We start from the raw sequence: 27,460 nt of genomic DNA on the forward strand, positions 1-27,460 counted from the left end.
AACTCACTTTTTTTTTTCTTTTAATCTTCCAATTCAAACTAAGACAGTTAACCAATAGTTCCATTTCAATATTTTTAAACATGCCATGTAGGAGTCTCTAGAGTAGCCAAGAGTTGAGATTATTGTTACTTAGAAGGGAAAAAACAATAAACTCTGTGCAGTTAAAACCGTTGGACCTCTGCTTGACATATTTGCCTAAAGTGTCCTACTTTCAAAACCCCATTTCCCTTCAGTCTCTGAAAGTCTGGGTTCAGGAAGGCTGTCTTGAGGAGGAGATGAATTGAATTCAATACAACATTAAACTCCAAATGAGATTCTTCCTGCCCAAGCCCAGAAAGAGCCCAGGACTATAGGCAGAGAATGGGTGGGTGAGGAAACTAAAGTCACTGGGTTCAACGAGGACCAGAAGGGCAACAGGAAGTAAGGGTCACGATGACTCGAAGCCAAGTGATTCGTGACATCTGTTGAACCAACTACAAAATGACAAGTTGAATCTGTAGAATGACAAATGAATGTGTGTTGCATGTTCTTGGGATCCAGTCCAAAAATATAATAAGGTGTCATGTTGTGTATGTGCAGCTGTATTTTAATGCTGGTGTTGTACACATTATTTAACTGTGAAATGACAGATGAAGCTGTGTTTGCCATGAATACAATGGTTATGATGGATTAATGGTAAATCTATATTATACAAAGACCCGGAAGGGACGTGATGGTGGAGGAAAAAATGGGTGAAAGTAGGGCTGAGCGATTTGGCAAAAAAAAAAAAAAACTAGTTCTTTTATAAAGTTTGACCGATTCACGATTTCGATTTTTTTATTGTGTTACTGGTCTTCTCAAAACATTACAACAACATGACTGAAGTAACATTCTCTTTAAAAGTAACTTAAAAAACCATCTGGTTAAGCAGCATTGTATTTTTAATGGCCATCTCATACAAAAATCGGTCAAGGTGTAAATAAATGTAAAACAAATTCACGAGTTAAATAGCGTTGCTGAAGATTTGAATAAGAAATATTTGTGTAAATATTGCAGTTGCAGGAATACAGAGGTATTTTTTGCAAGTTTTGCTGAGCCTAGGAAAGATTGGCTGTCAGCTCGGCTTTGACTTTGTCTTCTGATTGAATGACAGGTTGTAAAGCTGCTGTCTTTTTCTTAAAAAGATACAGTTGAAGAAAAGGACTGAACATGGAAACTGTAAAGCCTAATTTAACCCAATGTGTGAAGTTGTGGACGTACTGTATAGCAGGAGCAAATACAAGTACCAGATGTGTGTCTAATATAAATTAATATATTTAATCTATTTTTCTTTTTCCCCTTTTAAATACTGATCATTGGATGCGCTTTGCTCCACTCTCTGTATTATGCTGCCTGATCTATCTGGTTTTCAACTAGATCCGCTAAATGACGTCATGGGGGCGGGTGCTTTCATTTTCACTGCTACTGGCCCTCACCTCGGCTTGTGTTCAAACCAAATGATCGGCGCGGTTTTTCACATGGCAGGCTTTTGCGACCTTCATACATGTTGAGATCGAGTTTATCGACTTGATGAGGGAATGTCTTGACAATCCCCACAGATGTGACTCAGACTAATGCAACAAGTAAAATCCTACATGACTTCAGGCTTTAACAGGCATTCAAGCAGGTCGTACACCAGAAGCGCCGCAACACGGCGCGCACATGACATTTAAACTATCACACACCAAACGCGCACATTCCCATGATATTTAACATGAAACTAATCAGATGGCGCTCTGTGGCGGTGCTGAAATATGAACTGCTTCGTGAATCGTGGCTGGGCGGTGCCGGTGTGTGTATAGAAACCTGTTTAGAATTCTAAAATCCATAACGCTGCGTGGTGCTGCACGGCGGGTCGCCGAGAGTCGCTTCTGGTGTGCTTCCTGCTTCATAGAGTGAACCAAGGCGCATTGATTCCATTATAATGTATTATATATATATATATATATATATATATATATATATATATATATATATATAATTTTTTTTTTTTTATCACGATTTCTCGATTTGATTTAAAATTAAATCTTAAAACGTAAATTCGAATTAATCGAAAAAAATTTGAAAAATCGCCCAGCCCTAGGTGGGAGATTTAAAAAACTGAGTGGGAGACAAAAAAACAGACATAGGAAAATATATATATATATTTTATGGTTTTGAGTTCCCTTGCAAAGATGTTTTGCGTAATCTCGCAAAACAGTTTTTCCACAAACCATTCCTGTACCATTTCATCCTTGTCAACGCTCCCATTTTCTCCAGATTCTCCTGTATTTTACCATTTTATTCCTCTATCATCCTATCATTAAGTATTTTCCCATATTTCTCGTGTATTTTCATCTTGAAAGCACGCTGAAATGAATATAAAAATGTCTGCATTCACTTTCTTTCCATTAAAGCTGTGTGTCGATCATCACCCTTCATATGCAATCATATGGACGCGCTCCATATGATAACCTGATCCCAGATCAGCTCCTCTCAATGTGAAGGAGCACTTGCTTTACTCTGAATTACTTCTGGGTGACTAACGTTTTTTGCGTTGAGAGTCGCTTTTTTTCTATGTTTTTGCCATTGCGAGGTGTGCGCCCACAGTTAGAAAAAGTCAACTCTGCGTGGGAAAAAGCAGGCTGTATCAGTCGCGTCTTTTTCATTCTCCAATCAAATGAAAGCAGAGGTGGAGTTTCAGTTGAGGTGACAGCATTGTTTGTGTTGCTAAGATGACTATGGAAAATTTGATGAAGATCAGAGACTTGTGGTCCCTGTTTTAAGTTATCCTGAGCTGTTTGACTTCCCTTAACCCCGACTACTACCAGTTTAGCCAATTATTATTCAGCACTACTGGTTGCCTTCACGGAAAACTGCACATTTCATTTATTCAGAAAGGCTCTTAAAGCATGCACCAGTGACCGAAATGCGACCTCCAGTGGACAAAAGCAGACTCCGAGATGAGACGCAGATTCAGAGCTCCACATGAGGTTATTATCTAGCAAATATTATAAATATTACGAATGTAAACATTAGGTAAGAAGGTTACATTGTGACACTGTGTCCTAACAATATGCTTGATCATAACACTCGCTCCTTGGTCGTCAATCTGGCAACCTGCGTTTGCGTTTGTTTTGATCCAGGAATGCAAAACCTAGTTCAACCACCCGGTGTTAAACATACAAACTGCATGTTTAAATAACAGATTGTCTTTTTACAGATTTAAAATAATAATTTTATAGTCATGCTCTCTAAAAATAGCATAATATTGCAGTGTAATGGCAAGTGAACCTGTAATACTGATTCAGTTGACCTTTTTTAAACATTTAACTTGTCATTTAGAAGTCATGCTACCTAAAAAATACTGGTATAATGGACATTATTTAGTGGTTGTACAGTGAAGTAGCCAAACTTTACAAACATCACATGCTTGAATGTGCTGTTTTATTGTGTAGTGTTCAATCATGCATACAATTATGCAGTAAATTAATCTATAATCATTTTTAATATTCACCATTTTGGAAGTATACAGTGTTTCTGGCAAGTATTCATAGCACTTCACTTTTTCCACATTTTTTTATGTTACAGCCTTATTCCAAAATGTATTAAATTAATTTATTACCGTCGCCCCAGTCTGAGGTCAAGAGCACTCTGAAGCAGGTTTTCATTCAGGATGTCTCTGTACATTGCTGCATTCATCTTTCCCTCTATCCTGACTAGTCTTCCAGTTCCTGCTGCTGAAAAACATCCCCACAGCATGATGCTGCCACCACCATGCTTCACTGTAGGGATGGTATTAGCCTGGTTATGAGCTATGCCTGGTTTTGTCCATGTATAACATCTTTCATTCACTCCAAAGAGTTCAATTTTAGTCTCATCAGACCAGAGAATTTTGTTTCTTATGGTCTGAGAGTTCTTCAGATGCCTTTTGGCAAATTACAGGCGGGGACTGGCTTCTGTCTGGCCACTCTAACATACAGACCTGATTGGTGGATTGCTGCACAGATGGTTGTCTCTCTGTAAGGTTCTCCTCTCTCCACAGAAGAACGCTGGAGCTCAGACAGAGTGACCATCGGGTTATTGATCACCTCCCTGACTAAGGCCCTTCTCCCCTGATCACTCAGCTTAGATGGCCGGTCAGCTCTAGGAAGAGCACTGGTGGTTTCAAACATCTTCCACTTACGGATGATGGAGGCCGCTGTGCTCATTGGAACTTTCAGAACAGCAGAGATTTTACTGTAACCTTCCCTAGCCTTGTGCCTCAAGACAATCCTGTCTCGTAGGTCTACAGATAATTCCTTTGTCTTCATGCTTGGTTTGTGCTTTGACATGCACTGTCAACCCTGGACCCTTATATAGACAGGTGTATGCCTTTTCAAATCATGAACATAAACAAATGTGGAAAAAGTGAAGCGCTATGAATACTTTCCGGATGCACAGTGTGTTCAAAAACATTATTTGCATGTAGATTATATGCCATTTTCTTTTGTTGTTTTACATTAAAACATGCTATCAACAATGCAAAATAGAGCTGCATGTAAACAATGTGCAAACTTCTGATATTTTTGGACTGTAAGAGTAGATAACGATTTAAAAAGAAAGCAGCGATGGGCAAAAACGATCCCAAGAAAAGCCTGGCTTTCCAGCCCCAGAAGCACTGCCCGTTGTGTGTGGTTAATGACACACAATTGAGAGGGTAAACAAACTGTCTGGGAACGAATAAATCATTGCACATAGCTCATCAAAGTAAACAACCTGAGGTAAACAAGGGAGACAAGGACTCCTGTCTCTAGGCAAAATACAACACACCATGCCAGAGCCAGTTCATGTGATACAGACTCCATTTCATCAGACCTAATCTGTGCAGGATTGCGTGACAGGCCTCAGAGAAAATAAATGATCTGGATTCCGGATTAAACTTGAGCAAACACTTGGAACGGATGGCTAATTTTCTGTCCAAAAAATTATCAGACTCAAATTTCCCGAGATTTGGAATTCATCTTTTGTCTCTTACAATGATATTTTGCCTGAGATGTTTAAAGATGTTCCATTCTTCTGGTTGCTTAACAATGATGCTATGTCTATCGGTCAGACAAACAGAAGAGGTTTGCGGGTTGGAACCAAACAGTGGCCAAATGGTACTTGACCTTTGGACTTGTAGTGAAATTACCTGTAAATGACCCCGTTGTGGTGCAAGAACATGAGGGCTGAGGTCACTTCAGCAGCGTAAAACCGGGAACGAGCTTCATCAAATTTGCGGGATCGTTGTATCTGGAACATCAGGTCTCCACCGTTCACATATTCCATAACAAAGAACAAACGGTCCTGAAAAGAAAACACAACAACAAACATATTAAATACTTAACCCATTCCAAAAGTTTTGTTTGTTCAATCAATAATCTGTGAAGCCTGACAAACATTTGTGTTACTTTTGATATTGTAAAATTGTTTTGAGACATTTTGAGACTGATATAAAACTAATAAAGTAAAGATTTAAAGATTAGACTGAATAATTTTAATGAAAAATCTCATGAACGTTTTTTGTTACATTCGAATATCTGACAAAAGTCTTGTCGCCTATCCAAGTTTTAGCACCAGCAAATAATAACTTGACTTCTAGTTGATTGTTTGGTATCAGAAGTGGCTTATATAAAAGGGAAAGGCCTCTGGAGTACGCTTATCTGACCAAACATAAAATATGATCATGCCTTGATTTTTAAATATTTAATTAGGACAGTGAGGTCTGACTTTGCTTGGACAAAAGTCTTGTCACTTAACAGAAATAGTGTACAGTGAAGAAGTGTAGAAGTAATGGTGCAGTGGAAAAATATAATATTGTGTTTGACTCCAATGAGCTTGGACGACTGCATCCATACATCTCTGCAATGACTCAAATCAATTGAATCAAACAAATTAATAAAGTCCTCTGGAATGGCAAAGAAAGCGTTCTTGCAGGGCTCCCAGAGTTCATCAAGATTCTTTGGATTCATCTCCAATGCCTCCTCCTTCATCTTACCCCATCATACTCAATAATGTTCATTCTGGTGACTGGGCTGGCCAATTCTGGAGCGCCTTGACCTTCTTTGGTTTCAGCAACTTTGATGTGGAGGCTGAAGTGTGAGAAGGAGCGCTATCCTTTTTTAGATTTGCCCTTTCCTGTAGTTTGTAATGTAATGGGCAGCACAAATGTCCTGAAACCTCAGGCTGTTGATGTTGCCATCCTCTATGCAGATCTCCTGCACACCCCCATACTGAATGTAATCCCAAACCATCATTTTTCCTTTACCAAACGTGACTGATTTCTGTGAGAATCTTGGGTCCATGCAGGTCCCGATAGGTCTTCTGCAGTATTTGTGATGATTGGGATGCAGCTCAACAGATTATTCGTTATTCATAAAATCTACCTTCTGACATTTTTACAAATGATCAACTAAAAGTCAAGTTATTATTTGTTGCTCTTACAACTGGGATCAATGACAAGACTTTTGTCAGGTAGTGTAAATTCACATACAGTCCAAACTAAACATCATTAACTTTTAATAGAAATGAATAACAGAAAGAATTCAATACAAATTCATTAAAACATTGTTTGATCTCATTTTCATATTCTTATAATAGCAGTAAGTCAATATTTTTGTAAAGTTTTTGCATGCAGGTTTTTTTAAGTTAATTTCATGAATAGAACTATGTAAAATGTGCAAAAAGTTCTTTATTTTTTATTTAAGCATTTGAACTTTGTAATACAATTGACTCCATCTTTATTTGTACTTTTTTTTCTATTAAGTACTGAATTCGGCCATTTGAACTACATTGTACTTTCAATGTGTATGCTTTACTTATATTAAAAATATATTTAGGAAGGAAACACTATATTTTTAGTCACACTTTATTTTGATGTTCCTTTTGTTAAATATAAGCTACATTGCATCCACATGCCAACTAAATCTCATTAGATTATAAGTAGCCTGTTAGGGTTAGTGTAAGTTTACATGTACTTGCAAAGTTTCTTTTCAGTTAAATGTCTGTTGAAGGAGCCGTATCAGCAGATATTAAGCAGACAGTCTACTAATACTCAATTAAACCATCAAAATAAAGTGTTACTTATTTTTTTCTGTTCCCATATATACAACACTGACGCAACAGACAGAAAGTACACCAAGTTACTACATCTAACAACAAAAGCCACAAAAACAAAAACCCAGTATAACTACAACTGAAAAACTGAAAAAAGAATGCAAAATGCATGTGAAAATACCAATATTAAGAATCTTTTATTATTATAATTTAAAATAGTTCCCAAATGATGTTTAACAGAGCAAGGATATTTTCATAGTATTTCTGATAATATTTTTCTTCGGTAGAAAGTCTTATTTGTTTTATTTCGGCTAGAATAAAAGCAGTTTTAATTTTTTAAAAACCATTTTAAGGTCAAAATTATTAGCCCCTTTAAGCTATATTTTTTTTTTCGATAGTCTACAGCAGTGGTTCTCAAATGTGGGGGTCGGTACCCCATGGGGGGACACAGGACAATGAGAGTGGGTCGCTTGATGATTTCCAAAAATCTAATAAATTTGATTAAACTTTTAAAATGACCATTGTTAATCCATAACCTAAAGAAGATAAAAAAATAGTTACAGAAAAAATACAATATCCAAACATAGTCATAATTTATTATTTTTTTAATTTTTTTAATTTTTTTGGTTTGTTTTTTTTTTTACATTGGATTGCAACCCCTAGGGTTTTTACATTATATTAACGACAGAGCAATAGCGTCAGTTGCACTAGATTGATTTTACGGCACTAGCTAAACTTACTGACACCTTTACAGCACTCACATTCATCTAAAATAAATACAGGCCAAGGCTGAACATGAAGGATGATCTTTAAGTGGCAGTCTACAAAATAAACCCAGAAAAGACTTAAATATTGTGCCCACCAGTCTCATTAGGTGAGGTTAATATTAAATAATTAGAAAAAATGATATGGTTGTAAGACTGTTGCACTTTTTTGTGTTGCCAATATGCTTGTGTTTATATAGGCCTATTGGTTTGTGTGGGTTGTGTGCAACGTTCGTATGATTATAACCACTTCCGAAAATAGTGGGGATCGCGAGTCATTGGCATTTTTATTCTGAGAGTTCCGAGGTGAAAAGTTTGAGAACCCCTGGTCAACAGAACAAACCATCGTTATACAGTAACTTGCCTAATTACCCTAACCTGCCTTGTTAACCTACTTAACTTAGTCAAGCCTTTAAAGGTCACTTTAAGCTGTATAGAAGTGTCTTAAAAATATCTAGTCAAATATTTTATTTAAAATAATAAATGATAAAAATAAAATTATTTACTGTCATCATGGCAAGGATAAAATAAATCTGTTATTAGAAATTAGGAGTTATTAAAACTATTATGTTTAGAAATGTGTCGAAAAAAAATCTTATTTCTGTTAAACAAAAATGTGTGTGTGTGTATATATATATATATATATATATATATATATATATATATATATATATATATATATATATATATATATATATATATATATATATATATATAATTTTTTTTTTACAATTCTGTTGTAATTTGTTTATTTAATCACAGAATCATTTACATTCCCAGAATCATCATAACAGAGCGGGGAATATGTTTTGAAAGAATGCGATTAAAAAAAAAAAAAAAACGAAACTGAAGTTAAAAATCAAAACAAAGTTCAGGGAAAACAGACCTATAGCAGCCAGCAGTTCTCAGAAAACATGAACCCATTGCCCTGTTCGCCTGAATAGTATATAACTCATTATCTTCAGTGGGTCATGCACATCATTTCAAAAAATCAAGATGTATATCAAACCCACACATACTGCAAGTCCAGCTATGTGACTCATGTTCTAGTCAGCAGACGCACAGATCGGCTCAGGAAATATGCTGAACTGTGAGCACACAAACTCATAGACATTGTTCTTTTGACTATATGATGGAAACAATGGAGAAGAACTTGTTTATCACCAGATTTTCACTGTATAGCAAGGTACTTTCTGTAAAAAGTAGATAACAACGGAGAAGGATACTTTAAATTATTGTTTAACATCTGAAAATATGAGGAAAAACTTCAGAAAAAGTAGAGTTATACATTTTAGACAAAATATGAAGGTGTTTACTGTTCATATAATAATTTAATTACAGTCTTGGATGTGTCGAAGATAAACAACAACACTCATTTTGAGGCATTTATGTTTTGTATATAAAGAGTTTAGATGCAAAAACATTTAAATGCATTGAGAAATTTTCCTTTAAAATGAGCATTTTTATCACGTTCCTGTGGGTATGCTCTGTAATATCACTTTTATGGCAAAGAATAAGTAATTTTTCTGGTCTTTAAAGTGAAATATCTCAACGTAATCAAAGGACGCAAAAAAATAATAATAATTTTTGATGGAAATTTCAGACGGCACTTTCTAAGGTTTCAGCATCTGAACTGCATGTTTATTTGTTGGGAAAAACAATAAAAATAACAAAAAACATCACTCTGGTCCAAGAAATGTCCATGTCCAAAAACATATAACATATTACATTTTTTTCCTACTTGCATCAGTTCTAATCATACATAATTATCAAACGTTCATTACTTTATAGAATAGTAACCCTTGATATGCTAGTTTGTTTACAAAATGGCATTTTTTATGCACCAGGGTGCTCACTTTCAGTAGATCTAGAAATTCCTCCGTTATGAACTATCTTTCAAGCTAGGCCTGAGCGATTTGTCTTAAAATCAAAATCTCGCAAATGTTTTTGCCCTCATAGTTCACTGACAAGTTTTGTACACACAGTATTTTTGAAAGTAGGGTGCATTGATTGATTTTAAAATAATTGAAGTAAACACACACTATCTACTATCTAGGGTTTTATTTATTAAACATCAACGTTAAAAAACTATTAAAAAAATTTGAAACGCACATTGCCTAAAACATGGCTCTTTGCGCCATCCACCCTCGTCACGGCTAACAAATCGATCAATCACAAAGCTTGTGCTACGCATCTTTGTGACGTGTGGTTACATTTTTTGAGCTGTGCCGGACCGTACGTGTGCGATTGGCAGAAGTATGATATTAAAATAATATAATAAATATAAATCATAATATAATAAGTATAAATTAACCTTAACAGAGCGGGGTCACGAGACTCAACACATGGTATGGAAAGTCATTGAAAAAATTGAGCAGGAAAAATCGATGCATCGCCCAGCCCTATTTCGAGCTATGAAATGATGCAACTATTTTGACCTTTTTTAAATGCACTCATTCTGACAAACCACAATCCATTAAAATACTCACAAAACTATATAGCTGCTTAATTTACTCACAAATAGACGATAATTTGTATAAGCATAAAACACAAATAAAGCAAGTATTAGATTTTTTTTTACCTAACTTGAAAAAAATGCCACAATCTACTAAAACAATTATAAAAAAATAAAATGTTTAAATGCCTTTAAACAGAATAATAAATATATCAATAAATATTTAATGAAAAATAAATCATTAAGGACATTGAAAGTTCTGAGTGTTACTATTTTTGTGCGTAAATTATTTACTAGCCGGCAGCTAGCTCTCTGCAACTCTCACATGGTCACCCACTGAAGCAGGGCTGCGCCCGGTCAGTACCTGGATGGGAGACCACATGGGAAAGCTAGGTTGCAGCCGGAAGTGGTGTTGGTGGTGCTCAACCTGTAGTCTGTGTGGGTCCTAATGCCCCAGTATAGTGAAGAGGACTTTATACTGCTCAGTGAGCGCCGTCTTTCGGATGAGTTGTTAAACCGAGGTCCTAACTCTCTGTGGTCAATAAACATCCAAGGATGTCCTTCAAAAAAGAGTAGGGGTTTAACCCCGGCATCCTGGCAAAATTTGCCCACTGGCCTGTCAACCATGGCCTCCTAACCATCCCCATATCATAATTGGCTTCATCACTCTGTCCCCTCTCCACCAATCAGCTGGTGTGTGGTGTGTGGTCTGGCGCAATATGGCTGCCATCACGTCATTCAGGTGGATGCTGCACACTGGTGGTGGATGAGGAGATTCCCCCATTGAGTACAGCACTTTGAGCGTCTAGAAAAGTGCTATATAAATGTAAGGAATTATTATTATTACTTTTATTATTATTATTATTATTATTAAAATAGAGTTGTAAAAAAATTAATACGAACCATTAATAATCCATACGTAAATCCATAAATAAATAAATAAATAAAATTGACTGACAAGTCCATAAGGTTGAAATGAATCAATCTAATTCCATGACTCCTATCCACCTTTGTTTCCTCTTGTGGGTGACATTTTCAGCCATTACAAGTCTAACTTTAGCGATACGAATAAAATGTTTCAAAATCAGGATTTCATTGTCATCTTATGTAATTGTGAGCCAGTCTGCCCTGCCTGTCCCAATGCTATGAAAGCGAATTTAAACAGGATGCTGAAATAGTTTGTTTAAAATGTGCCCAGAGTCACAGCAAAGGCCCACCCAATCAAATGCCAATAAACATTTCCTGCCTCTAATTAGAAATGTACAGATACTGGCGTCCCCGCGCCATGCAAGAGAAAAGGCCCGATCGACAGATAACCACCGAGACCCAACAAGCCAGTCTAACAAAGTGTATATCTCTAAGCTTTCATCTGCACTGCATATGAATGGGTGTTAAAGTACAACTTGCACAACACACACAACTATACATGATTTTGCTTTATACTTTATGATGACAAAGACGGGATTGTGTAATCTAAGGGAAGGAGGGAAAAGCCTGAGTGGAGTTTTTCTTCTGTTAATAGGTGTTGGCTAAAGTTGAGCCCCACTTATATTTATGCTAATTGTTCCCTACAGATAGATTACCACACTCCATACTAGTTTAACAAGTGAGCAGCTTTGTGAAGCTAATAGCAACAGGAAATTATTATCATTTCAGTACAGTTTATCGTGTGTGCGGACCTGGAAATAAATCAGGAATGTTTATCCTTAAGCCCAAAGCTAAGTCTGAGATCACTAATAAAAACACTTGTTGTTAATACATATTGCTTTCATTTTCTGTGTGAAGTAATAGTGATATTACATGACATTTCTAAATGGAAAAGACCCTTGCTGGGTTTGTTATAGGGGCCTTTTCTGCACAAACAGTCATTTTCTCTTTGATTCTGGAGCAGGTTCAGTGAATGGCAGTTGATGTGTGTTATATAAGGGACTGAGATGATGAAAGCTAGGGCACTGAGTTCCTAAAGCAAAGGTTTTATTGAGAACAGTCCTTTCTCCAGCCCATTACATCATCAATAATTAGGATTAGAATTTATCCGGGGAAAAAAAAAAACATCATTTAATGTGGCAAACAAGCCCCAGGAATAGAAAATCTCTTTGTGGTTCAATGTTTTTATTTTTTATTTATTAAAAATATAGTTAAAAGAGTAATATTGTGAAACTTCACAATTTAAAATAGCTTTGGTATTTTCAGAAATGGCATTTATATCCTTTAAAAAGGACAAAACTGAAGTTATATTAGCTCTCAATAAATATTTATAACTCATATACTGTACCTTCGCATATACCTTATAACTAATATACCTGCTTATAAATATTTATAACTCATATACTTTTACAATTGAAGTTTATATATATATATATATATATATATATATATATATATATATATATATATATATATATATATATATATATATATATATATATATGGTAAGAGGGGCTAATAATATATATACAGATGAAGTCAAAATTATTAGCCCCCCTGACTTTTTAGCCTTTCTGTTTATTATTTCCCCAGCTTCTGTTTAACAGAGAGAAGTTTTTTTTTTCAGCACATTTCTAAAAATGATAGTAGCATTTAAGAGTAGCATTAAAGTAGCATTTAAAGGCTGTTTTAATTAGGGTAACTAGGCAGGTTAGTGTAATTAGACAAGTTATTGTATAACGATGGTTTGTTCTGTAGACAGTCGGAAAAAAATTAGCTTAAAGGAGCTAATAATTTTGACCTTAAAATGGCTTTTAAAAAATTCAAACTGCTTTTATTCTAGTCAAAATAAAACAAATAAGACTTTCTCCAGAAGAAAAAATATTATCAGACACACTGTGAAAATTTCCTTGCTATGTTAAACATCCTTTGGGAAACATAAAAAAAAAAAAAACTTCAAAGGGGGCTAATAATTCAGACTGCAACTGTGTATATAAAAACTTCAATCATTCAAAAAAACAAAAAAAAAAAAAAAAATGTACATTTGTGTATCCAGGGGTGACACTTTACCTAAAAGGGTATTCACAAGGGTGTTGCAACAATGTATTACACACATTGGAAAGCAAAGGAAATTAACCTATAGAGTTTTTCTTGATGGTGTCAAAAACGCTGTTTATGACAGATCCAGTATATCTGTCTGATGAAGAAAAGCCAATTACATGCAACTCTTAACATATTTAGACCAACAAGCTGCCACTCTTCACTTGATGACGCCTGTCACTTGAGCAGGAATTTCTTTCCCAGATCAACAAACATGCAGTATAAGCTGCTTGTCACCGCTTATATCCAGAAACCATGTTACTTTCTATCTCTGTCTATCATGATGTTCTTAATTGGCCCATTCAGATGATTGTTCAGGTTTGAGCATGTCACTATGTTTCATATAAATCACTGTGTTTCAGAGCACATAATGAATGCTTATACAGAGAAAAGCTTATTAAGCTCTGTGTAGTGAAGGGTGATGAAAAGGGCTTAGCATGTACCTGCCGTGTCAATAGCATTAGGTATTCTGTTGTCTTCACATGAATGCAACCTAAAACTACATAAATATGATAACAACAATATTTATACTCTTAAATAAAGACAACCATGAGGAAGTCTTGTTTTTTTTGTGTGGGTGTGTGTGTGTGTGAAAGATTAACTGTTCGTCTGCCTTTCTGTTTTCTGGAGCCGTTACATTACACTGCAGAATGTAAATGGCACATCATGTTGAACGGTAGAATAGTAATGAAATGTAGTTGCATGTAAACATTACAAACTTAAATTATATGGAGGAGGTAGTAGCTCAGTTTTCTTAACATGGAGGCTTGGGGAAATGTCTTTTTCCTGTTGTGCTGCCCTGCTTTGTGACAGGATCATAGAGGCACCTCCCTGCAGCGGCTGTTGAGCGGCTGATTAGCAGATAATCCATGAATGAAAGTTTTTAAAGCCCCAATTTTAAATGGCTGCATTTAAAGGCCCCCAAAATGTAAAATGTTTCTCGTGTATTTGGTTGAAATTATATGATATATTATGGTATATGATTTTAAAAAAAATTATAATTGTTAAAATAAACAAAAAAGATGATATATTAGTTATATATTAATCTAATTTATATTAATACTACTAATGATTTAAAAGTATCCAATTTCCCTGGTAAATTATTCTGCCATGCTTCTGTATCTTTACATTTCAAGCTGCATGTTAACATACAAACACTGTAAAAATTATTCTGTATTTTAGTTTTTTCAACATGATTTTGTTAGTTGAAACAACAAATTTGGTAATTCAACTTAACCTGGTAAGTTTTTGCTGTCTCAAGCAGTCTGTAAAAGAGTGTTTGTCGATTTAGCTTACACTCCAAAAAATACTTTTCTTACTTAGATTTTTTTGTCTTGTTTCTAGTCCAAATATCTAAAAGTTCTCAAATCAAGAAGCATTTTCTAGACAAGCAAAACATATTGTCTTGTTTTAAGAAATAATATGACAAAATGAAGTGAGTTATTCCTTAAATCAAGCAAAATAATCTGCCAATGGGGTAGGCAAATTAATCTTATCACAAATTAAGAAATGAGATTATTTTAATTTATAATGTAAGTTAACCTATTAAAAGACAATTTTGCAAGTTCCAGTAGCTTGAATTAAGTAGTTGGGTCAGTTATTTAACTCTGTCAACTAAATGCTGGGATCCACACAATCGATTTGTGTTGGGATAACATTAAGGAATTTAGTTAACTTTTAGGTTTTTACAAATTTAAGTGGATTGAACATAAATCAGTTAGGTTGACCCCAAAAAACTCTCAAATTAACTCTCATTTTAAATAAGTAATTTTACAAACAGCAAACTTAAGTTTTTGGAGTGCATGTAGGACAGTTTATATGCTCTGTAAAAAAGCGTTTAGTTGACTTTACTTTAAATACCCATTGCCTTAACATTATTAAGTAAATGAACTATGTGCACAATTCTAAACAATTAATTTAAACGAACTTAGTTACAAGTTGCAACAGAATTTCTTAATTTTTTTTTTAAATTAAAATCAACTTGTCACTTGTAAGGCAATGGATTTACTTGCTTGTTTTAATTAATCACTTTTTACAGTGTAAACACTGAGGAAGTTGAGGAAACTAAGAGAATTACGTCCATACAACTTAAATGAGTCAATGCAAGAAGATGAATTAACTAAGTTAATTTGAGTGAACAAATAATTTTTTTACAGTGTAGTAACAAATTAACACAACATAAATATACAATATAAAAGATAAATGTGGTATTTTGGTTTGTATGTTAATAGCCCCTTTCACACATACAGACCTTTCCGGAAAATTGCCGGCAATTCTCCGGAAAGGTTGTATGTGTGAACAGGTCCTTTTTGAAAATACCGGTAAATTCGTTCTGGCTATTTTCCGGAAAGAGAAGTTGTAACATTACCGGCAATTTGCCGGAATGCTGCGCTGTGTGAATGCAGAAGGAAGATTCCCGTAATAAGCGCGTGCACGTCTAGAACGTGCTGACGTGAGACGTCTGCTTTAGCCAATCACAACAGTCAGACGCATTTACGTCCGCGCGGTTTGTGAGGATAAAAGCCTTTGAATATTTTTCCAGACACATTTAGCTGCTAGAAGTTAGTCAGATCATGTTCATATGTTCTTCTTAATGCCAACTGTGTAAATAATCATCGATGAGATGCTTATGATAAGCCGTTGTTTGTTTAACTTCAAGCTTTGCGTGTTCCTGTGTACTGCCTGTGAGCGCCTGCACATGCACATATTATGAACATCTCGACATGCGAAAGTGATCCTGCGAAAGTTGTTTACAATATTGATCATCCACAGAGTTTGTAATTTAGTCAAATGTTTACAAATACAAGCGCAGCCGTTTAAAGCTCATTTGTGGTGAATGATGTCAGAATTTACCGGTATTTTGGAATGGATGTGTGAATGCTCTTTTCCGGAAAATTTCCGTAACGTCCTCGCCTGTGTGAACAGCGCTTTTTTGAAAATAACGGTAAAGCCGTTCCGGAAATTTTCCAGAAATTTACCGGTATCACTGTGTGAAAGGGGTTATTGCTTATCCAATTCGTTTTTTTTTTTCTAACAAATTGCCTAAAACACATTTTAAGCATAACATTTGATTTATTCATTTTCTTTTTGGCTTAGTCCCTTAATCTGGGGTTGCCACAGCGGAATGAACCCTCAACTCATCCAGCAAATGTTTTACGCAGCGAATGCCCTTCCAGCTGCAACCCATCACTGGGAAACATCCATATGCTTCCATTTACGCATATACTACGGCCGTTTTAGCTTACTTAATTCACCTATAGCGCATGTCTTTGGACTTTGGACCGTGGGGAAAACCGGCGCACGTGGAGGAAACCCATGAGAACATGCAAACTCCACACAGAAATGCCAACTGACCCAGCCGGGGCTCGAACCAGCGACTTTCTTACTGTGAGATGATTGTAATCAGTGCACCACCGTGCTGCCCAAAATGTGATTTACTCAGTTTATACAAGAACAAACCCCCTTTTGGCATAAAAAAATTAGGACATACCCTTGTCTTACTGTTTCAACACATTGAAACAGTCTAACTCTACTGTTTACAGCAGAGCACCCATGAACCCTTTATGGAATTGTGGACTCACGCTTGCTTTCCTTGTTTTCTAAATCTGCCACTTGGGATTTAACAATAATGACACTTTTGAAATGTTAGTTATATTAATAGTAATGACGTTAAAAGTTCATTATAAACTCTTTAAAAGCTGCAGGTAGAATGAAAGATATCAAAATACTTTCATTCATTTTCTTGTCCGCTTAGTCCCTTTATTAATCCGGGGTCACCACAGCAGAATGAAACGCCAACTCATCCAGCAAGTTTTTACGCAGCAGATGCCCTTCCAGCCGCAACCCATCTCTAAGAAACATCCACACACACATTCACACACACACTCATACACTATGGACAATTTTAGCTTACCCAATTCACCTGTACCGCATGTCTTTGGACTGTGGGGGAAACCAGAGCACCTGGAGGAAACCCACACGAAGGCAGGGAGAACATGCAAACTCCACACAGAAACGTCAACTGAGCCGAGGTACGAACCAGCAACCTTCTTGCTGTGAGGCGACAGCACTACCTACTGTGCCACTGCCTCGCCGTATCAAAATACTACTGATGGCAAATACTACTGCAAGTCCAATGCAAAAGTCCTGTCAGCATATAACAACTGCAAACACTTAAAAGTAACTCTCTTCTTTCTTCACTTTATAAAGCCCACAATGATGACAGACAAATCTCTCTCAACATATACATGTCATCCTTTTGGAATTGCATAGCTAAAAAACAAAATGCTTGCTTTAGAGTACTAGATTTAGTAAAACATTGAATTCAACAGACGAAGCAAACAAAATTCATAAACCACTCATTGGGATTTTGTTAAGTGTGCTGAAAAGCTATCACATGCTGGATTTGATTAATTGAAAGTCAATTGTAAACAGTGAGTAAAGGACTCTTGAATCAAAACACGCTTTTGTGATATGTGAGATTATGTGTACTCGTCTTGTTCAGTTGTGTCAGGTACTGCCTGTACAGATGTCACAAAGTGACAGCCTGACTGCGATTAATGGAGCAACTACTAAACACAAATGTAAGACAGCCTGGCCAAGACATCTGGGAGTGCTCCAACCTTCTGTCTAAGAACATGGATGAGCCAAACTGAGGAAGACATGTCTTTCCACCACCTCAGTCAAAAAAGGTGTGGGAGTATAAACTAACCGAAGTGGAACAAGTGATCATTGAAAAAAAGTCAGAACATTATACAAAGTTGGGGGAAATAATCCAGTCATAAACAACCTTCGACAATGTTCAATTTCTCTCTCTAAAACGCAGTGTCCATATGCTATTGAGCTGCTTGTATAATGTTATTTACATTGCTTGTCTGTAATTAGGTGGATAAGAACTGCACTGTGATCCTGAGGCTGATTGCTGTCTGAAAGTCATGATAAATTGTTCATTATGCACATTTTAGGAACAGCCTTTCTGCTCATGGTATGCGTTCATTCTATAAATAAGGCTTCTCCTCGAAATGAAACCCATGACAGTTGCTACCAATAGTTGAGAATCCTCATTAAATTTTACAAATTTACCAGAAACATCTTATGCGACAATTCATCTGCTTCAGAATATTTAAGACATATGGATACATTGGAGAGACGCAGTGGCCCAGTAGGTAGTGCTGTCGCCTCACAGCAAGAAGGTCGCTGGTTCGAGCCTCGGCTGGGTCAGTTGGCGTTTCTGTGTGGAGTTGGCATGTTCTCCCTGCGTTTGCGTGGGTTTCCTCTGGGTGCTCCGGTTTCCCCCACAGTCCAAAGACATGCGGTACAGGTGAATTGGGTAAGCTAAATTGTCCGTAGTGTAAGAGTGTGAATGTGTATAGATGTTTTCTAGAGATGGGTTGCAGGTGGAAGGGCATCTGCTGCGTAAAAAACTGCTGGATAAGTTGGCGGTTCATACCGCAGTGGCGACCCAAGATTAATAAAGGGACTAAGTCGAAAAGAAAATGAATGAATGAATGAATGAATAAATGGACACATTGGATAATTGAGTGGAGCAAAGCCATACGACATTCAGCTTGATCTTCCATTGTTAAATGAATTTGATAAAACGTGTGCAACATTTTCATGCTAAAAAGCATGTTTTATGCAGGAATGTAACTGATTTGTTGATATGCGGCAACACCTCCTTTAAATACGAGATCAGTGTAGTGAATTTTGACGCTCTCACCGCCAGAGCTGAAGGCGGTAAAGTCTAGATCGGATATGCAGCCGTCTGGAAGTGCGATATGTACAGTATATTAATATAGCAGCATTTTTTAATGACACTGTATAACAATAATTACTATTTTGACAGGGTCGGGGGTTGGGGTGGGAGTAGGTGGTAAAAAATACAATTTATTGGGTAATTTAATAGATAGCATAAATAATACTGGGTACATCTACTGTTTTTACATTACTGTGATGGTTGGGTTTAGGGTTTAGGTGGGGGTAGACGTTAATAAAATACATAAAAAGGGAAAATTTAGTAAATAATAAGTGCTGTCAATCGCCAAAAAGATTAACTAATTAAATCACACTTAAATCACACAATTGATCACACATCAATTGCATTTAAAAGACTGAAACTTGTAATTTTGGCAATTCAAATGTAAAATTAACGTAAACGCAGGACGAAAAACTATTTCAATTCAAAATATAATTGTTTATTAGAATTTTCATTTAACTTTGTTTAACACCCACAATAAACCATCAAGATCCTGGCTTGACAGCCATATTTATTACAGAAATAAAAACATAGGCGTGTAAGGGCCATTTGAATGTCAAAACATTCATTTATTCATTTTCTTGTCGACTTAGTCCCTTTATTAATCCGGGGTCACCACAGCGGAATGAACCACCAACTTATCCAGCAAGTTTTTACGCAGCGGATGCCCTTCCAGCCACAACACATCTCTGGGAAACATCCACACACACATTCACACAAACACTCATACACTACGGACAATTTAGCCAACCCAATTCACCTGTACCGCATGTCTTTGGACTGTGGGGGAAACCTGAGCACCCGGAGGAAAACCACACGAAGGCAGGGAGAACAAACTCCACACAGAAACACCAACTGAGCAGAGGTTCGAACCAGCAACCCAGCGACCTTCTTGCTGTGAGGCGACAGCACTACCTACTGCGCCACTGCCTTGCAATGTCAAAACAATCAATGCCAATAAAGAAAAATAAAATATTTCTATATTGGATTCTAAGTGGACTGCAAAAAAAAAAAAAATTTTTGAAAATACAGGCATTGCAGATATGGAAACTGGAAATTTATAATAATAAAGTAATGAATACAAACAATTGCACTCATTGAAAGTTGTATTGCTGTGAGTTGAGAACATTAATTATAAAGTAAAAACAATTTTGCTTAGTCCTCCTTTACACTAAGCCAGTAGCTAAGAAAGTCCAGTCTGTTGACATAATCGGGGGACAATGTGGACCTTTTCTTTGGAATGATGTGAGCTGAGAGTGAGAACCGTCTCTCACAAGCAGAATTACTGAATCAGCATATGAATTTCGGTGCCTAATTTTGATGCCACTGGTGCTGTGACAAGTAAGCAAGTAGCACCAAGGGGTACATCAAAGGCATGTACCAAAGACTAGACTATCCCTTACAGGGACTTTGGTCACACCATATCTAAACATTTAATTCTAAACAGCTTTGAGGGATACGGAAACCATCCGCGATATATAGGCGTTTGCTCTTGTGGCTAGGAAATGCACACATGCACGCACGCACACATACACACACACACACACACAACACGCGCAGTACAGTGCACCCGGTGAGCGGCTCCCTTCAGATTCATCAACATGTACGATCGCGTTCATCAAAAATGCCTAAACTAAGCATTCTAAAGTATGGCTGTATTTTACAAGCAAGGATTCTGACACAGCAACGTTAAGCAGATGCTTTACAAAAGTTGCATGTTGGAGGGAAACATATCAAACTTAATGAAACATTTGAGGTCGCATGGACTCAACTTAAAGGCAGAGGAATGGGCTGTCCTTTACAGCTTGAGACATCATCTGGCACTTAAACAAAGTATATTTACATGGACACCAATACTCAGATTTTACGATTAAGATAATACCCTGATTAAGAGTCTACCATGTAAACAGCGATTTTTGATTACCTTAAAGGATCACCCGAGTCCAGTAATGTAGAGCCTTTTCTTTTCGTTTGCCATTAGGTACCAAATTCCATTAAAACTACACTCTTCCAGCAGACCCTACTTCAAATTTTCATCCAATAATTGTCACGGGGCATGAACGATATGTTGCTAAATGTGAACTGCTGAACTGCAGTTAAAGTCTAAGGATTAAAAAGGAAACACCCGAAATTGTATGAAACTCTGGATGAAACACTGTGTAACCTGGTGATGTGACATAAATTGTTTTATACTGAAACTTTCCTTCTAAACGCACTTCCTTGGTCTTATCCATATTTCTCTGCACGTTGAACGCATGTCGGCCACAACAGGAAACTAAAAAAAAAACTGCAACTGCATTAACTGCATTTTTTAAAAAATGCATTAACTATTTCAATTTCAAATTAATTGCATGAGTTAACGCTTGTTAATTTTGACAGCACTAATATATATATATATATATATATATATATATATATATATATATATATATATATATATATATATATATATATATATACACACACACACACACACACACACAAACAAGTCTCTCTTCACGTAATGTGCTTTTTCCGCTTAAAGTTGACTTTTTATCAACTGCGAGTTCTTAGCAAGCAATGGTAAAAATGCGAGTCGCAGCAAGCGGTTAAAACCCAAGGCACGCAGGGCGCATATGCAGTGTGCAAAACACTCGCAGCCGTTAGTAAATTATAAAAAAAAAGTGCCGTAACGAAAAAAAGGCCTGTTCTGTGTGATCGGCCCCTAACTATTTTTTCTCTCTTTCATATTTGCCTGGAGATTCTCCAACTGGTTACTGCCACCTACTGGACACCCATTGCCTAGCTGTAAGTATACAAAAGTGTGCTTAGGCCAAAAAACATTTAAAATAAATTAAACAATTACCAAACAGACATTTCCAAAAAAAAAAAAAAAAAACGTATTTTTGTGGGGGGATAATTTTATACACAATTTATCAATATATTCTAGATTTCCCCAAAGAAACGTCCATAACAAAACAGGTACAAAATTGACTCCTTGGACTTTACATAGACTGTTTCACATCTCACATCAAGCAGATGAGTCCATGGCCATTTTCAAAATGCATCTTTCTGAGCAACACTTGACCTGTTACTACTAGCACACTCCATTTAGACTACTTTTCAACTTAATATTTTATAAACCTTGCAATGGCAAGGTTGGACAATTATCTAAGTGGGTATAAATGCAGGACCCCTGATGCTGTTCGAGGGGCAGAGCAAGTCCAGGCAAAGGCGTCCTCGGCAGTGCCTGATGGCAAATTAGGCATTGAGGGAACACGAAATGGAGCGCAAAACTGAGCATGTCAACAAGAGGTCAGCCTGCCATGCTACGTGTGAGGCAACAAAGAGCTGATGAGAGAAAACAGAAAAAAAGAAAGGAACACACACCTGCATTCGGTTTAAGATCTGATTAAACGCAAAACACTGGAAACCACAAGTGTGCAATCTGTGTCCAAAAAGAAATCAGTAGATAAATGTCAAATCTTTTTGTAATTTGCACTCATTAGGCCTTTAAATGTTTCTGACCAAAAAAAAAAAAAACGTTTTCTAAGTTTGTTTTTAGTTCAGATGAATTCATGTTTAAGACAGAAGTGAAATGTTGCTGTATCCCTCATTATGTAACAAGCAAAATAATATTCACAGAATATTTGGTCTAAGTGGGCCAATTCTAAAACTGTGCGTGTGTATATGTGTGTGTGTGTGTGTGTGTGTGTGTGTGTGTGTGTGTGTGTGTGTGTGTGTGCGTGCGTCTGCGAGAGAGCTGAAAAGAAAACAAACAGCATATGGAATACACATCAGAGCTGATAAGCATCAGAATGGCATTATGTAAGACTAATGGCAATCATGGTACAAAATAAACACATGAACGAATCCCTCCAAAACTAAATATAACAACACGGCTAAAGACTGTGTTCACTGTCTGTCCTTTAATATATTTTAAAATGCAACTTATTCCTGTCTTGGCAGATATAAAGTTTCTGTAGCTATGTCTTCAGTGTCTAATTTCCAAGGATTGCCAGTGTTGTGAATAGTTTTGTTATTGAAGACCACGAGGAAGAAGTTAAATTCAATAGAAAACATAAGCGCAATCTTCTGAAGCATGTATTATTTTTAAGTGTTTACTTCAATGTTGCAGATAATTGTTGTGAAATTAAATAACAAAATATGGTTGAAAGATTGTAATATTCATTTAGCATCATATATATATTTACACAAAATCAAACAGCGGGCATATTCTGACTTTAATATATAAAAATACTTTGCTAACATGCTAACAAATGGGTAAAAGAATAATATGCTTTCAAATTATTTTTGAAAGCATATTATTCTTTTAATATGCTTTTAAAGCTTTTAATATGCTTTCAAATTATTTTTGCTCATGTCTTATTTTATTAATTGTAATTTGCTAAAACTCTCTATTAAGCATCACTTGGGAAATGTTAGAAAAAGAATTAATATTTAAATCAGAAGGGTTACTAATTTTTCCTTTAACTTTTAATATATATAAAAAGACAACAGTAACTCAAATAATCACACTTTACAACCGAGATATGAGGAAGAGCATCTCTGAATGCACAACACGACCAACCTTGAGGTAAATGGGCTACAGAAGCAGAAGACCACACTGGGTGCCACTCCTGTCAGCTAAGAACAGGAAACTGAGGCTACAATTTGCACAAGTTCACAATTGATGTTTGGAAAAATATTGCCTGGTCTGATGAATCTCGATTTCAGCTGCAACATTCAGATGGTTGGGTCAGAATTTGGCATCAACAACATGAAAGCATGGATCCATTCTTCCTTGTATCAACGGTTCAGGCTGGTGGTTGTGGAGGTGGGGGATATTTTCTTGGCACACCATAGCCTACCTGAGCATTGTTGCAGACCATATCGATCCCTTTATGACCACAGTGCACACGTCACCTGATGACTACTTCCAGCAGCATAACGCCCCATCTCATAAAGCGCAAATCCTCTCAGAATGGTTTCTTGAACATGACAATAAGTTCACTGTTCTCAAATGGCCTCCACAGTAACCAGATCTTAATTCAATAGAGCAGGGGTTCTTAACTGCTTGGGCCAATGGACCCACATTTTTACATGGTCATCAAGATCTATCGCGACCTAAATTTTTAGGAACTATAATACAATTTTAGGAATTATAATTAATTTGTATTTATTTGTTAACATAAACAAGTAGTGACAGATAAGTCATAAGAAATACACCAAGACAGACAAATAAACTATATTTTATTTCTGTCATTTAACAAAATGGATCAAAATATAGAAATATTACAAAAGTAAAAACGACAAATACTGCAAACAGTGGTAAGGAAAAGTTCAGTTACCACAGACTAAACTTAATTATTAATAAAACATGTTGTCTGGTTTCTAAATGTCATTTTAATTTAGAAGGTTTCATGCTCTCTAATGAGAGCACCTCACTACATGCTACAGGCTTTAAATCTTTTTTGTCATCAACATATGTAAATCCATACTTTACATATTCGAGGTCGTACTTGCGCTTCAACATATTTGTTGCTATAATTATATGAAATTTCTCATGTCAAAGGGTACGGTTGTCGCGCACGCATTTCAAAATAAAAGTTTGGTGTAAGTAAAATAAGTAAAAAATTAAACCTTTGTTGTTTCACCGCACACTCCGCGACCCACTAAAAATGTTTCAGCGACCCAAAAGGGGGACCCACCAGTTGAGAATATATATATATATATATATATATATATATATATATATATATATATATATATATATATTAGATATTTTTTTCTGTAAGATGACATTAAAGTGTTTTTCAGAAATATACTTTCCTGGGAAAAATGACCGCATGAAAAACCAATCCAGGCTCATTCTGAAAACGTACCTCTATATATATTTCTGGAGACCGCCAAATTTGTCCCAGAAGCTATGTTTTTTTTGCAGTTTTTGTTTTCACAAATCCGCGAGAGGCCGCTGTGTATGCTTTTTGAGATCTCAAATTTCTCTCGAGAGTGCTATTCACGCCTGCTCTTCTCACGTAAATCCACCAGAGGCCGCTGTAAACGAACTGTTTGACTGACTGACTTACTGATCGACTGACCCACCCTCCTCCTTCCCTAAACCCAACCAATAGTATTTTCAAAAGCACAGATTAACCTGTCCACATACTTACCTTAACCCAACCAACAATTTTCAAAAGCAATCCAAAAAAGAAAAGCCCTCGCCTGATTTTTACCATGTTTTCAAATTTCACCACATTCTCGCCCTGTTATTTACTTGTTTATTTTACTTTTTGGATTCTGTTTTTGTTTTACCTGCTTTCTGTAATCACTCTACACCCTTTTCCTTCTCCCCGCACTCATTCCCCTCCTCCTCCCCACCTCCTCCCACTCGTGTTCGCAGTAAGGACACAATGTTCTCTTTGCTTGTTTGGGGAAACTGCAGAAGTAAATAAATTAGAGGAGTGGAGGATGCAGTCATGATGGCTGACTCCAGGTTTAAGCGGAGGAAAATAAACACGATGTTCATGGGAGGTTACAGGGCTGGCTGTGGCTCCGTCTAAAACAATTATCACACCAGCAGACCGAACAAGAATTAGAATGGTGACCTAATGTGGACGCTTTATCTGATGCGAGCTTATTATAGACCATAAAAGAAATGTTCCCTTCAAACAGGTGCTTGCCCTTCTGTGTCAGAGAACACTCGTGTAGGCGTACAGACAACCTGTTCCTCACCCTAGTGTGTGTGTGTTTGTCTTATGTCCTTGTAATTCAAAATGCTTAAAAAAAACATACTTAATGGCGTTAATTACATTCAAAATTCAACACAGGGTTCCTGTGAAGGTTGGGTTTAGGGATAGGGTAGGCCATATAATATGTAAAATACATTATGCCCATTGAGAGTACTTGTAAACCACCAGGGGTGAAAAAGTACAGAAAAATCATATTTGAGTAAAAGTACCTGTTGTAAATATTACTCAAAGTATAGCTGCATCCCAAATCGCATACTTATGCACTATTCTACGCCATTTTGTAGTATAAAGTGTAAGTAGTGTGTTCACACTGAAAACTCTAAAAATAATAAGAGCACTTTAAATACCCGGATGATGCACTCGTTCAGCCGCTAAAATTAAGTGTGTAATGATGGACACTTCACGCACTCAACGACCGCTGCTTTGCTCTCGTAGCAGAAGGGGAGGAGCTATCAGGCGCACATGATGGATAACTTTATTTATTTTGGATGGTGAAAGCAAAATTCTCCTATGAGAGTGATTATAGCGCCTCCCGATGGTGAATGCAGTTATACTATTATTATGCGGAGTCACTGATTGGATCCAAGACCAGCGACGAGATGATCCCAAGGTTTCCATATCCGGGACCAGGCCATATCCTGAGCTGCTGCTGCGCTGATGGTCATGGGGAGTGGAGAACATGAGTCTGATTCCAGCGATGCTCCAGGGACAGACGAGTCTTCGCTGAGGCCAGCTTCCAGCCTCCACCGCGGTGACTGAAGCTCTGCACAAGACTTTTGGCCAGCGGAGAAATTAAAATGGTCATGCCCAACTAAGTCTGGTTCTCTCAAGGTTTTTTTTCTTCACTCCTATCAGATGATAGATGATGAAGTTTTTTTTCCCTCTCCGCTGTGGCTCGCATGGTTCAGGATTGGTAGAGCTACGCATCGATGAATTTGCTCTTCAGTGTTTGAACTCTCAGTAATGATTTTAAATCACACTGAACTGAGCTGAACTGAACTTAAACACTAAAAACTGAACTACACTGTTCCAGTTACTATGACCATTTATGTTAAGCTGCTTTGACACAATCTACATTGTAAGAGCGCTATACAAATAAAGCTGAATTGAATTGAATTGAATTGAATTGAATTGAATTGAATACTCACGGCAGGTATTATATGATAATTCGGTCGTTTATTTCACTGATTTGGCAACCGTCAAACGTCATCATGGAAACGGTTTGAATTTCCGCTTAGTAAAAAAGCATTAGTGTTCCATTTGGGATGACAATACAGACATATACTATTCTGCTGAGTGTGTAAGTGCATAAGTACATAGTGCATGAGTGTATAGTGTGCCATTTGGGACGCAGCTTATGTGTATGTGTAATTGTGGATATGTGTAAACTAGAAATGCAACAATACAGTTAGCCCACGGTTCAATAATACCTCTGTTTTTTAACACGGTTTTCGGTTCGGTTCTCATGCATGGACACGCTTTTTTTATTCTATAGGCAATAGAAACAGTATGAGGTTAAGGAGATAAAAACGATTTATTGCAGAACTTACTTAAAAGCCAAGAAAAGTACACTAGTTCCTAGTGTATTGTATAAAAAAATGTTTACACTGAAATCTCAGAGCTGCTGGTAGCCCATGTACAAACTGGGGAACAC

At 36.5% G+C, this 27,460-nt stretch overlaps 1 protein-coding gene and 1 long non-coding RNA gene across 2 annotated transcripts in view; one reads left to right on the forward strand and one right to left on the reverse strand.

The window, feature by feature from the left end:
• Positions 1–27,460, reverse strand: part of prkceb (protein kinase C, epsilon b) — a 148,736-nt gene that overhangs the window by 28,977 nt on the left and 92,299 nt on the right. The window contains exon 11 of the mRNA XM_087278906.1: positions 5,171–5,325. Coding sequence (XP_087135032.1) covers positions 5,171–5,325 — 155 coding nt within the window. The remainder of the gene's footprint in view (positions 1–5,170; positions 5,326–27,460) is intronic.
• The window catches only part of LOC147834123 (uncharacterized), a 44,146-nt gene that overhangs the window by 1,196 nt on the left and 15,490 nt on the right, over positions 1–27,460 (forward strand). The gene's annotated exons all lie outside the window — the stretch shown is intronic.

The sequence above is a fragment of the Danio rerio genome, chromosome 13 (genome assembly GCF_052040795.2).
Source record: "Danio rerio strain M-AB ecotype USA chromosome 13, GRCz13ab, whole genome shotgun sequence".
Lineage (NCBI taxonomy): Eukaryota > Metazoa > Chordata > Actinopteri > Cypriniformes > Danionidae > Danio > Danio rerio.